The sequence below is a fragment of the Sparassis crispa genome, assembly GCF_003851025.1.
Source record: "Sparassis crispa DNA, contig_000012F, whole genome shotgun sequence".
In the NCBI taxonomy this organism is placed as follows: domain Eukaryota; kingdom Fungi; phylum Basidiomycota; class Agaricomycetes; order Polyporales; family Sparassidaceae; genus Sparassis; species Sparassis crispa.
In genome coordinates this window covers 543,358-555,363 of record NW_020939759.1, presented here as the reverse complement: position 1 = coordinate 555,363, position 12,006 = coordinate 543,358, and the positions used below count along the sequence as shown (strand labels likewise).

Below are 12,006 nucleotides of genomic sequence, written 5' to 3'. Positions count from 1 at the left end.
AGTGATCATTCCTACGAACTGCGATCCGGAGAGTCTGAGTCGAATGTCAGATGGTCGTCTCGCACCCACACTTCGACGTGCCCGGGAATGCATGTGAATAATCCCCACCCATCAGGCGAGATTTGGACTCGTCGAGATCGATCCATAAAGGAGCCGAAGGACGATCCTCCATTGCCCTGCGTGGATTCAGTGGAGACGTCCAACAAACAGTGTGTTTCACTCACTGTTCCGACATTCATACGGATTGTATGGGCCCTAGTCGGCATCGCCATTCATCAGGTCTACAACCATACATCTGCCTAATCATGTATGCGCCTTACCCATGGCTGTGATGCGAGTTGCTGACAAGCACTGCGCACCCTCTGTGCATTGAGTCGCCCATGCGCACAAAGCCGACGCAGTTCCGGTCGTGGAAGTAATCCATCTTTGTGCCGTATGCGAACTTCTTCCGGGCTTCAATGAGGCGTCTAAGCCCTTGTGCGACCACCTCATCGTAGCATTCCTCGTTAGGGTATAAATCGCCGTAGAAGATGCACCTTTCGGGAGTAGTCGGTGGCAGTTCACTGATCACTGTGATTGCAACGACGTGGAAAGAGATACACGTACGGGTGGCCTTCGCCCCACAACAATATCAATGCATAAGCCTGAAGTTTGAAACTGCTCCCGACCTGAGGACGTAGTCAGCAACATGAGAAGGCCGTGTGATGCGGAACAGTGCCCTTACCCAGCTCTCAAGGGATTGCCCGACTTGCTGTGTGCAGAAACATGTCAGACGTATACTAATGACGTACTATCGCAGCTGTACCGTGCTAAGTGAATGCGGTTATTTCACACCAGCACTTAGCAACATCAAGATGAGCGACGTACTCATGGTTATCAACAAAGGTTATGGCATCCCCTGGGCGGAGCTTAACGACCGTGTTGTCGAAGATAGTTCCCAAGTCATATCGAGCTCCGGTTTTGCTCGCTTCGTGGAAGTTGTAGTGCAGCGGGACGTCGAAGAACGTCACCTGCAGATGATCGTGTGAACGCTATTGCGCCCGCAGCATCGTTCTACTCACCACGCCTTCGAACGCGCGAATATACGGCTTGATTAGGTTAACACTGCGCTAGTGTCAGACATCGGTAAAAACCAGAGACGTCGAACCTTACTCCCCGGACCAATACTCTGCCACTGCGAATAGATTTGGTCTACCTGTGCAATGGCGCACATGTTTGAGCTGGGTGAGAGAATTCCATTCAGTTGATGATACGCTTGAGAAATATCGTTCAGACACACAAAATCGAGGAGAAAGCATCTGTCCATGTGCTTGATGGCATCAAGACGAAAGCCGCTTGCACCGGTAGTCTGTGTCGTATTGTGAGCAAAAGACACCGCAAAATTGAATGGGCATTAGTCGAACCTTGAGAACCCAATTGCCCCAGTCGAAAAGGTCCTTGCGCACTTCCGGATGCCGATGGTCGATCTGCAGAGGTTGAAAATACTTAACTGCGACGTGACATGAGGCAGGACAAGGGTAACGTACATCCATTCCCAGCAGATAGTCGTAGTTTCCCAGCTCGTTGTCCACATTCTGAGACCACCCCTTGTGCTTGTTACTGACAATGCGATATACACCTTTGAGACGGCGTCTGTGGTCCCAGTCTAAGCCTGAAATCTGTCTTTAGCAACTTGCGCATTCATGAAGAAGTATCATATGCTTACCAGTGAAGTGCTCATGAGTCCATTTGAGTTTGCTGTACTGTAAGAAATTCTTAGGATGCGGAGGAATCGGGTATATTAATTAACTGAATACCTTGCCGCCTCGTCCAGTGAAGTCAAACGCAGTCCATCCCTTCAAAAAAGAGGTTCAGTGTAAGTAAACCGTGTAACAGCGCAAAGCAGTGAACCTTGGTATACCTCGATCTCTCGCGCTGGAGTGAGCTCCTTCAACCGGTTCTGCGGATCGACTGGAACAGCGTTAAAAGTCTCGCATCTATCTCCGCCAAGTTTGTGCTGTAACATAGGTCATAGATAGTACACGAAAAATGGGGGGGCACACAAACATTCAGAACAGCGTCGATGAGGACGTCAATTTTGTGTGCATTTGCCGTGGCAACGGCCTGGACCAGTTCGTCCTTGGTCCCCCATCTTGTAGGAACGGTTCCTTTCTGATAAAATTCGCCTAGATCCCACTGAAGACTCGTCAGATTGGCCGCGTGAGGTATACGCGTGTTTCGTACCAGGTCATACGCGTCGTAACCTTGTCCGTGCTACGTGACAATAAACTTCAGCTTGTCGCGAAAACATTGAATGTCTCACTTTGTGCATAGCCTTGTGAGGCGGTGGCAACCACACCTGCGTGACACCTATGTCTGCCAGCCCGGGTATTTCTGATTCAAAGTGCTTCCACCAGCTCATAGTAGGATGCCTGCTCTGCCAAGTGAAGAATTGGATCTGAGCCAAATAGCACGGTCAAAATTCTTCCTCTCTAAGACCTCAGAATCTTGAGCAATAAAACAGACCATGAGCGCGTTTTCTGTAAGACCGTCAGGCCCCAAGCGCATGTTCTCCAGCGCAGGAGGTGGGTAGGGCCTGACATACTGATCGAACCATTCTATAAGCCAGCGAAAGATGTCCATGCTACTTCTCGCTCGCCAATGTTCTGTCCGCTACCTAGTCGGGGATGATGATGAAAGTGTAGAGACAGCGAGGTGCCGGGCCAGCGAGATCGCAGACTCGGGTCCTCGCTGAGTTCGTCAAAAACGCGATCGCCGATCGGCACGCGTACGTCATGTGACCATCTCCCGCTGCCATAAAAACGCCAAAAAACACGTCGCCTTCATAATTGCGGCCACCACTGCATCTCTGCGTCTCTGTCGGCGTTCCGCACGACGATGGGGCGTGGCTCGATGCTCTTTACTGTGTTGGTGGCCTCGAGTGAAATAGCCTACTTAATCGCTCTGTTGACGCTTTCTTCCACGTTGAATGGAGTTTCATGATTCGGCAACATCTCGTATACCGTCGTCTATCGCTGTATCTCGAACGCGTTTTCCGCACAATACATTCTGTTCTCCCTAGCATCTTGCACGATTGCATACTTATGCACATATGCATGAACTTACGGCCACATTTGCACTACTGTGTCTTACGGGTGCTCCTTCCAACCTTCGATACTCAACCTTTATCGGTTTCACGGATTCGCAGAGAGTATCGCCAGTTGTATTGAAAAAAGGGATCAGTTCATGCCACTCAAAGCACGCAGAACTGTCTGGTCCATGTAGTGCACCTGATGGTACGCCTGCGAATGGTTTCCCCGGTAAGTACGTCAATTTTCACCTGCACTATATTGACCGACGATCGCTGGATGTGTGCTGGATCCTCAGTCGTTTCTGAGTTGTTTGTGGATCATTTCCTGCTGGGCCGTTCCCTGCCAGTGCTACCAGGTCACCCGTTAATATCTGTGCACATTGCATACCTGCTGCTCAATCAGCTGTCCATCTCATCGCACTGCTACGCTGCTACTGGATCAATACTCGATCGCGACATCCCATCGGAATAAGTACCAACAGGCGAAGAGAGTACCAACAGGCGAAGAGAGTACCAACAGGCGAAGAGAGTACCAACAGGCGAAGAGTCATCTGGAAGAGAATAAATTAGGATATGGTGTTATAATACAATATGTACGTCCTGTATCGATTATATTTACCAGTTCATGACCATCATCGTCCCCATCGCAAAGTGCAAGTCGCAATAATGTAAGAATGGCTGCGGGGGTATCAATCGTGCGACTGCGGCTCGAGAAGAGCATTCAAAACCCATGAGGAACAAGGCGAATCCCTATCCGCGCTCTATCGCCTCCATAGCAGAATCGAGCACCACCTTGGGTAGCAACAACATCCTCGACTCGAACAGCTCGCCCGCACCCACCTCCTCCGCAGCAAAGGTCCTGGTATCCTTGCGCGTCACACAGCGCAGCCCCAGCTCGGTTGTGCAGAGCACCCTACCGCTCTCGCGGCTCGCTCGCCCATTCGCGGCGGGACAGTGCGCGGCGAGCTCCTCCGCGCCCGCGACGCCCTCGCCGTAGTCGCGCATCTTGTTCGTCATCCGCGCGTCCTCGTACGCGTCCCCGCTCTCGACGAACACCACCTCGAAGCTCGTGGAGAGGATCTCCTCGCGCGTGATCCGCGCGAGCTTGTACGCCGCCTCTGCGATGCGCCGCAACTGGCTGCTCAACGAGTGCAGCGCAGTCGACGGAGACGAGGCATCCGAGCCTGAGATCGCAAAGACGGCGGCGGACCAACGGAGCATTGTCGTTACCAGTTCCGTGACGGCGTACTCTTCGAGGCCGGGGTATAACACGCGGATGGCGCGATGCGTGAGCGACCGCCATCTCGACGACGTAGCTTGTGGCTCTGGATTATGAACAGCAGCAGGTCAAGGCCTGAAAAGATGCGGAGAAAGAGAACATACCGGTCGCCTGGAGGTGTGCGAGGACGCGCGAGAGCAGAGCATCAAGCTTGGACGGGAACCCGACACAAAACAGGGAGAGCGAGCGCGCACAACATGTTGCGATGCTCGTCTGCAACGCGAGTTGCACCATGATTGGATCCTGCGTGTGATCGCGCGTCGCGAGCACGCGTATCAGTGGTGAGCCTAGCCAGGGCGCGCCGTCTCTGAGCATTTCCAGCGCCTGTGCACGAGGCTTACCCTGTTTTGTAAACGTACAGGACTCTGTTGCGGATGCTGCGAACTGGGAAATTTCTGCGTTCAGGTCTTCGACCGCCTGGATAACTTGCGCACCGGACCAATTGTCTGTCTTTGTCAGGAATACATCCAAACTGCGTGCACGCGCCGCGTGCTCTGCGTCGAGCGACATCCGCGGTCCCAGAGGTACTGGTGGTGGCTCTTCTGTCCTGTGCACTTGGCCCCTGCTCCGACTGGGGTCGCGATGCCGCTGATGTCTGTCCGCACCGTTTGTCCGGGCCGGGGGCGTGCGGGCGGGACTGCGGCTCTTCTCGCGGTTGAGCTCGCGCTCTGCAAGCAGTCTGTCGCGCTCCTTACGGAGCGCGTCGATCTCTCTGTCCTTCATGCGGAGCGTCTCCTGCATCTCGCGGAGGGTCTGCTCGAGGACCTTGTAGCGCTCGGCGAGCTTCATGACCTCGCCGTGGATGTGGGTGCGCGCGGCCTTGCGCTGGGCGTAGGCGGAGTCGAGCGCCAGGTCGAGGGTGACAGAGGGCGGGGTGCGCGCGGAGATGGGGGACGGGCCGTACGGGGTGCTTCCGCGCCGCTCGAGGCGCTCCACGGTGGCGAGGCGGATGCGCAGCGCGCTGCACTCTCGAGTGAGCTTCGCGATGGGATCGGCGACGGGGGTGAGGTCGCCTGAGTGGATCCGCGGTCGCGCGTGGGTGAGCGGGCCTCGGACGGTGTAGTACTCGACGGTGCTGTCCGCAGAGATCTTGAGCTGCATCTCGGTCAGTTTCGTCGGGTTAGAGGGATTCTAGGAAACAAGACAGACCTAGGCACCACAATATGTAAGGGCTTGGGGGATCAAGCAAGGCGGACGTGAGTGGAGAGTGGTCACCGTTGACTCGTGCACGATGGCGGCGTGGTGGCCACGCGTCGGAGATCCGAGTCAGGCGCCGTGCTGATGCCGTAATATCTTAATTCCGCTCATTGTCGCCAGACGCTGCGTACTTACCGTGAAGGCAGAGTCCACATCGTTGCTGCTCGTCGCTGGCCTCGATGCCTGACCCACAGCAGCATGGGCGATGACCGGGGCGAGGTTGTGGATTCAAAAATCAGGCGCCGAGCTGGTCAGGTCTCTGCTACTGAACGAGCGAGGAAACACGCTGTTTAGAGAAGACATCGACGAAGTTACGCTGCGCGAGGGTTAATATCAATCAGTAGGGAAGGAGTTTGTCTGAGTGCTCGAGGACCTGGGTTGTCGATGGGAACAGCTCAGCTCAGCTCTGGCGTACGAGTTGTTCTTCTACTGCCACGACCGCTATTCGATCACCACCTTCAAGTTTGCTCACACTGTCGTACACGTTGTAGAAAACTGACGTTCTGACTTGGTTCTGACGTCGTACTGTGGGAGAAGTCGGTGTACGAGATGAAGATGAAACGGCACATCAAGGACCGAGAACGCAGATAGACGAGCAGTACTTGCTGTGCAGTGACGTCGAGGATCAACACACGCCTCGTCCTTCTCCACTGGCAGAGCGATACACGCCACAAACGCGTTGTACAGGCGTGTGTCTTACGTAACCCATCTCCCGCATTGGAGCCTTCTGCCCAGCAGACGACTCCCCCGAGAGCATGCCTCGTGTTTTATTTTTCATACCCCCCTAGACGCTCTGCATATATTCCCAGGTCCATTTCGATCCTGTTCACTATCTTTATCTCCTTCAGCCATCCCGCGCACTCGATCCTGATATCCCGCTATGAAGTCCTCGTCCTCGGGCACTCGCAAGCCCTACGGCGGGTCCACGCGGAGTCTTGTACTTGCACTAGACATCGGAACAACCTTCAGCGGCGTCTCATACGCAATCCTTGAGCCAGGAGAAGTCCCGAAGATTCATGGCGTCACCAGGTGCGCATGTCTCTTTCATTGCCGGAGATAACTCATTCACCTATGACGCAGATTCCCCGGACAGGAACATGTCGCGGGCAACTCCAAGATACCCTCCATAATGTACTATGATAGACACGGAAACATGAAGGCGGCCGGCGCAGAGGCAGAAAGTGCCTCCATCGTCGCAAACGCAGAGGACGAAGGCTGGGTCAAGGCAGAGCTGTAAGTTGTTCTTCACATCCCCGAACTGCGACCTATCATTATCTACAGCTTCAAGCTTCGTCTCCGGCCAAAGACGATGAAGCTCAAGATGAACGGCATGCGCCTTGCCTCGCTGCCCACCCACAAGACCGCCGTCGACGTCTTCGGCGACTTCCTCTCATATCTCTTCCGCTGCACGCGCTCCTTCATCATCGACACACATGCGAACGGTCCCGCCCTCTGGCACGCAGTGGAGCACGACATCCAGTTCGTCCTCAGCCACCCCAACGGCTGGGAGGGCGCACAGCAGACCAAGATGCGCAGGGCAGCAGTGTACGGCGGACTCATTCCTGATACCGACGAAGGGAAGGCGCGAATCAGGTTCGTCACGGAGGGTGAGGCGAGTCTACACGCGTGCGTGTTGAATGGCCTCGCCGCGGACGTACTATCAGTGAGTGCAACAATCATCGGTACTGGTCTGCTGCTGATCGTCGCAGCAAAACCCGTCTGGGCACGGGTTCATTGTCGCGGACGCTGGAGGCGGCACGCTTGACATCAGCTCGTACGCGATTCGGGGCACAGTGCCACTCGTCATTGAAGAGATAGCCCCACCAGACTGTACGTCCGGTTTCTTCCTCCCCTCCTTTTTCCCCTACCCTAAGACTCATTTGAATTTCGCAGGTGTCTTTGCAGGCTCTGTATTCGTCAGTCGGCGTGCACGCGCGTTCTTCGAGGACAAACTGAAGACGTCTAAATACGGATCGCCAGACTCGCTCGACCACATCACGAAGCGGTTCGACGAGACGACGAAACGGCTCTTCCGTGATGACAAGGATCTGCAGTTTGTTCCCTTCGGTTCGCCGCTGGACAAGGATATATCTGCGGGTATCCGAGGTGGTCAGCTGAGGCTCAAGGGGTAGGTAGTTTCCTGGCACGGGGCACATTATTGGCCTAACCGTTGCGCCTTTGTAGAACGGAAGTTGCGGCACTGTTTCAGCCCTCGATCGAGGCGGCGGTGCTATCCATCGAGAACCAGGTCTCAGCGTCTGGGGGTGCCGTCAAGGTATGTCCTCACACACACTCACGTTAACATCTACCGACAGCAGGAAACAGTCTGTCTGGCTCGTCGGAGGCTTCGCCGCCAGCCCCTGGCTTTTCAGCCAACTACAAGAACGCCTCGCGCGGATGCACATCACCGTGAGCCGACCGGACAGCCAAACGTGCGCCCTTTATCTCTCTGCCTCCCCATCTCGTGCATCGTCTGACCCGCGCGTAGGTCGAAGGCGGTCGCGGACGGTGCGATCGGCTTCTACTGTGACCATCACGTCTCGGCGCGCATGTCCAAGTTCATGTACGGTGTGGAGTACCTCCGCGAGTTCGATGCTCATGACCCGGAGCACGTCGCGCGCAAACACCGGCTGTTCGAGCTTCCGTCCGGCCCGACTCTACTTCCTGATGCCTTTGATTGCATTCTCTCGCGGGTGAGTGCTTGTGCAATTTGGCCGCGTGCGAGCTAAAGTCGTATGTTATATTTAGGGTGTGAAGGTGAAGGAGTCGATGGTGTTCAGCCGCAAGTACTGCACCGAGGTCACGAACCTGTCGACGCTCTCGGTCTTCGAGGTCGAGATCTGGTGCTTCCGGGGCGGCGACGTCGTACCCAAGTGGATCATCAGGAACGCAGGCATGTGCCGCCTTCTCTCGCGTAAATTCTTGGGCAAGCTCACTAGTATGAATATTTGTAGAGAATTTCTCGACGCTGTGCTACGTGCGTGCCGATCTGTCGCCGCTCGCGGGAAGTGCCCAGTCGAAGCAGGGGAAGGGCGGGAAGACGTACTGGACGATCATCTTTAGCATTGAGATCCACTTCGGCTTGACAGAGTTCAAGGCCAGGATCAAGTGGTTGGACAACGTACGTTCTCCCCACTCGTGTTTGGCCCTATACTCATGCCGTTCAACTTAACAGGGCAGGACGAAATAGTGCGTACTTTATTTTCTGCCTGGTATATATCACTGACCTATAACTCTTGCCCCACAGTGGGCCGGCATCGATCGTATACAACGAGAGCGGCCACCGCGCAGAGGAGGACGAGCCAGACGAATCCCCCGAAGACAACATCACCGTTCTCTCCTCCGTCTCCGACCGGTACCCCTCCGAGAAGGCCTCCCGCGCGCCCTCCCGCGACCCCACCATCACTGGCTCACGCAGCATCCCGCCCTCCGTCCACGCCTCGCCTCCACTGCCAAGCGCCGGCTCGCTCTCGCGCTCCTTCTCGTCCGGACACGCCACGTCGCGCTCCGTCGACAAGGGCAAGGCGCGTGCGATCGAGACGCCACCCGCCGCGATGCGTGAGGTCGACCGCTCAGTAAACGTGTCCGGCCGCTCCGCGGACTCGGGCCGCAGCGGGAGCACGCACCTCGGCGAGGCCCTCAACTCCGTCTGGGGCCCGCCCTCCGTGTCCGCCGCGCCATCGAAGCACCAGACGCCCACGTCGTCCCCGCGTGACTCGATCGCGATGCGCGGTGGGCTCGCGTCCGTCCGCGAGGAAACGCGCGCGACGCCCCGCGAGCCGTCCGCCGCTGTGACGCCGAGGGAGGTCTCCAGAGCGGGCTCTGTGCGGGAGGTATCGCATGCGCCTACCGTTCGGGAGTCCAAGGTACCTACTGCCAGGGAGTCCAAAGTGGTGACTCCCAGGGAGATCTCGAAGGCGCCGACACCGCGGGAGCCCTCTCTTCCCCCGACTGCCAGAGAGTCCGTGGCTCCGCCGACTCCGAGAGAAATATCGCCTCCTGTTCCTGCTGTCAGAGAGATATCGGTACCTCAAACACCCAAAGAGCCGACGGCTCCGCCTACGCCTAAAGAAGCGTCCAAGCCGCCGACGCCGAAGTCCAAGCTATCGACGCCCAAGGAGCTGTCTAAACCGCCGACGCCTCGCGAAGTGTCCCGGGCACCGACTGAGGTCTCGAATGCACCCACTACCAAAGAGACGTCTCGCGGCGCGACACCCAAGTCGCTCTCAAAAGTGCCCACGTCCAAGAAGGCGTCTCGTGTCGCATCCCCGAAGGACGCTTCTCGCACTGCAACACCGAAGGAGACCTCGCGCGTCCCGACGCCCAAAGTCGAGCCACAGCCAATTGCTGAAGAGAAGCCTGTCACCCCTGTCGTCGAGGCTACGCCTGTCATTGAGGCAACTCCTGCGGGGGAAGAGTTTGCATGGCAGCCCGCGCCCGTTGAGTCCACTACAGAACCCCCTGCCGCTGAGTCGTGGGGAGCATGGGGCGGTAACTCCTTCGCTCCTGAGACGCATGCAAAGACACCTGTGCCCGCACCAGCGGCGCTTCCCGACGGTCTTGCCGATCTCGGACCCAGCACGTTTGGTGACACGGTTCCCGGCTCTCTGGCCGACTTTGGGCCCAGCTCATTTGACGAAGAACCCTCAGGTAACACGGGTGCGCCAATGTTCGGTACCTCGTTCTTCGGCGGCGGTCAGCAGCCCCTACAACAGCCTGGCGATCCCGCGACCGGCGCCGGGAACCTCTCAGAGCTCTTGTCGTCACCAGGCCCGGACCCCGGGTCCAGCGCGAGCGCGGGCATGTTCTCTAACTTCCTGTCGGGCTCATCCTGGGGAGGCGGCGCGAGCCGCCCGTCGTCGACGACGTTTGGTGGGCTCGGTTTGGCCCTGAAGAGCAACTTTGGGTCTGGGCTCAGTTCAAGCTTCGGCTTCGGCCAGACGCCTGCGTGGAACGCAGCCGAGGACAACGGGGAGGCTGAAACTGAGGCGGCCGAGAAGGCTGCTGCTGAGAGGAAGGCTGCAGAGGAGAAGGCTGCGGTAGACGCCGCTGCGGCGCAACAAGCAGCAGCGGAACAGGCGGCTGAGGCTGCCGCCGCCGCCGAGGCGGAGAAGAAGCGACTAGAAGAGGAGGCTGCACAAGCAGAGAGGAAGAGACAGGAAGAGGAGGAGGCACAGAGGATGCAGCAGGAAGAAGCGGCGGCTGCGGAGAAGAAACGACTGGACGAAGAGGCGGCCACAATCGCCGCTGCAGAGGAAGAGAGAAAGAGGCTAGAGGAAGAGGAGGCAAAGAAAAATGCGGATGATGATTGGGGGAGCCTCCCTGTTACCACGAAGGGCAAGAAGGGCAAGAAGGGCAAGAACGGGGCTGGAACACCTGCAGCGATATCTCGCGTCCCATCTGCCAAGCAGAAGGAGGAAGAAAAGAGGAGACTGGAAGAAGAGGCGAAGGCTGAGGAACAGCAGAAGAAAGCCGAGGAGGAAGCTGCTAAGATTGCGGCAGCCGAGGCAGTCAAACTGCAGGAAGAGACGGAGCAAATAGCTAAGGCGAAAGCGGAGGAGGCAGCAGCACAACAGGCGGAGGCGGCGCAGCTAGCGGAGGCGGCGCAGCAAGCAAATTCGGCCCAACCAGCGGAAGCAGTTCCTCCGGCAGACGTAGCTCAGCCAACAGAAGTGGCCACTGAGCAGCCCATCGACGACTGGACTGAACCGCCAGCAGGAGAAATTCTGCCGATAACGGAGGAAGGTGCAACCCAGCCGGTGGAGGAGGGCACAACTCAGCCGGCAGACGACGGTGCAATTCAGCCTGAAGTAGTAGTCGGCACATCTCAGCCGACAGCTGAGGAGGGTGCAGATGACGCGGCAGGTGAGGAGCCCAAGCAGGATGCACCGGAGGAGGAGGTAAAGGCGGAAGACGAAGACTTTGGCTGGGGAGTACCAGTCAAGAAAGGAAAGAAGGGGAAGAAGGGTGTGGCTGCGACTCCTGACGCTATTTCGCGGGCTACGTCTGGGAAGAGTGAAGGCGAAACTGCACCTACTGGCAAAGGCAAGAAGAAGAAAAAGTAACGCGGCGTTGCACTTGGATGGAGAGGAGAACGCCGTCACCAGCAACGACAAATGGTCAGACGGATCAGAGCTCTTGGAAAAGCTGCAGGTTTCAGCACTGGACACCTGGGCCATATCTTACAGGTTGTATCGCTTATATGTGGCTCGATGTTGTTACCTTTTCACGACTGTTGTGTATACTACACTTACGCTAGAGCGGGTGGGAAGCCCAGTGAAATGACATTATGACATGATCTTGCACGAAAAAGATGGTGTTCCAGTCGTATAAACTTTTATCAGTACAAACAAGCAACAAATTACACGAATCAAGATGCAAGAGCATCCACAATCCAGAAATGAAGCACATCCGCTAGCGGGACCAAGTGATCTTGTATACACAATGCCAATGGAAACAC

At 56.7% G+C, this 12,006-nt stretch overlaps 3 protein-coding genes across 3 annotated transcripts; 1 reads left to right on the top strand and 2 right to left on the bottom strand.

Moving 5' to 3' along the window:
- Positions 1–11: 11 nt before the first annotated feature.
- SCP_1301860 (glycoside hydrolase family 13 protein) lies at positions 12–2,622 on the bottom strand (the record flags this gene model as incomplete). The annotated part of the gene is made up of 18 exons (XM_027763483.1): positions 12–176; positions 225–255; positions 321–536; positions 607–668; positions 725–751; positions 864–1,010; positions 1,062–1,104; positions 1,153–1,220; positions 1,280–1,348; positions 1,404–1,466; positions 1,527–1,651; positions 1,706–1,742; positions 1,797–1,835; positions 1,901–1,996; positions 2,047–2,175; positions 2,224–2,253; positions 2,303–2,437; positions 2,506–2,622. 18 exons carry the CDS (start codon positions 2,620–2,622, stop codon positions 12–14), a joined length of 1,599 nt encoding a protein of 532 aa, XP_027619284.1.
- Positions 2,623–3,820: 1,198 nt separating this feature from the next.
- On the bottom strand, positions 3,821–5,701 carry SCP_1301850 (predicted protein; the record flags this gene model as incomplete). The annotated part of the gene is made up of 5 exons (XM_027763482.1): positions 3,821–4,395; positions 4,454–5,444; positions 5,495–5,498; positions 5,565–5,627; positions 5,682–5,701. 5 exons carry the CDS (start codon positions 5,699–5,701, stop codon positions 3,821–3,823), a joined length of 1,653 nt encoding a protein of 550 aa, XP_027619283.1.
- Positions 5,702–6,426: 725 nt separating this feature from the next.
- On the top strand, positions 6,427–11,611 carry SCP_1301840 (predicted protein; the record flags this gene model as incomplete). The annotated part of the gene is made up of 12 exons (XM_027763481.1): positions 6,427–6,575; positions 6,627–6,779; positions 6,828–7,209; positions 7,256–7,376; positions 7,440–7,674; positions 7,731–7,821; positions 7,872–7,978; positions 8,035–8,239; positions 8,295–8,439; positions 8,501–8,667; positions 8,722–8,735; positions 8,794–11,611. 12 exons carry the CDS (start codon positions 6,427–6,429, stop codon positions 11,609–11,611), a joined length of 4,587 nt encoding a protein of 1,528 aa, XP_027619282.1.
- Positions 11,612–12,006: the final 395 nt, after the last annotated feature.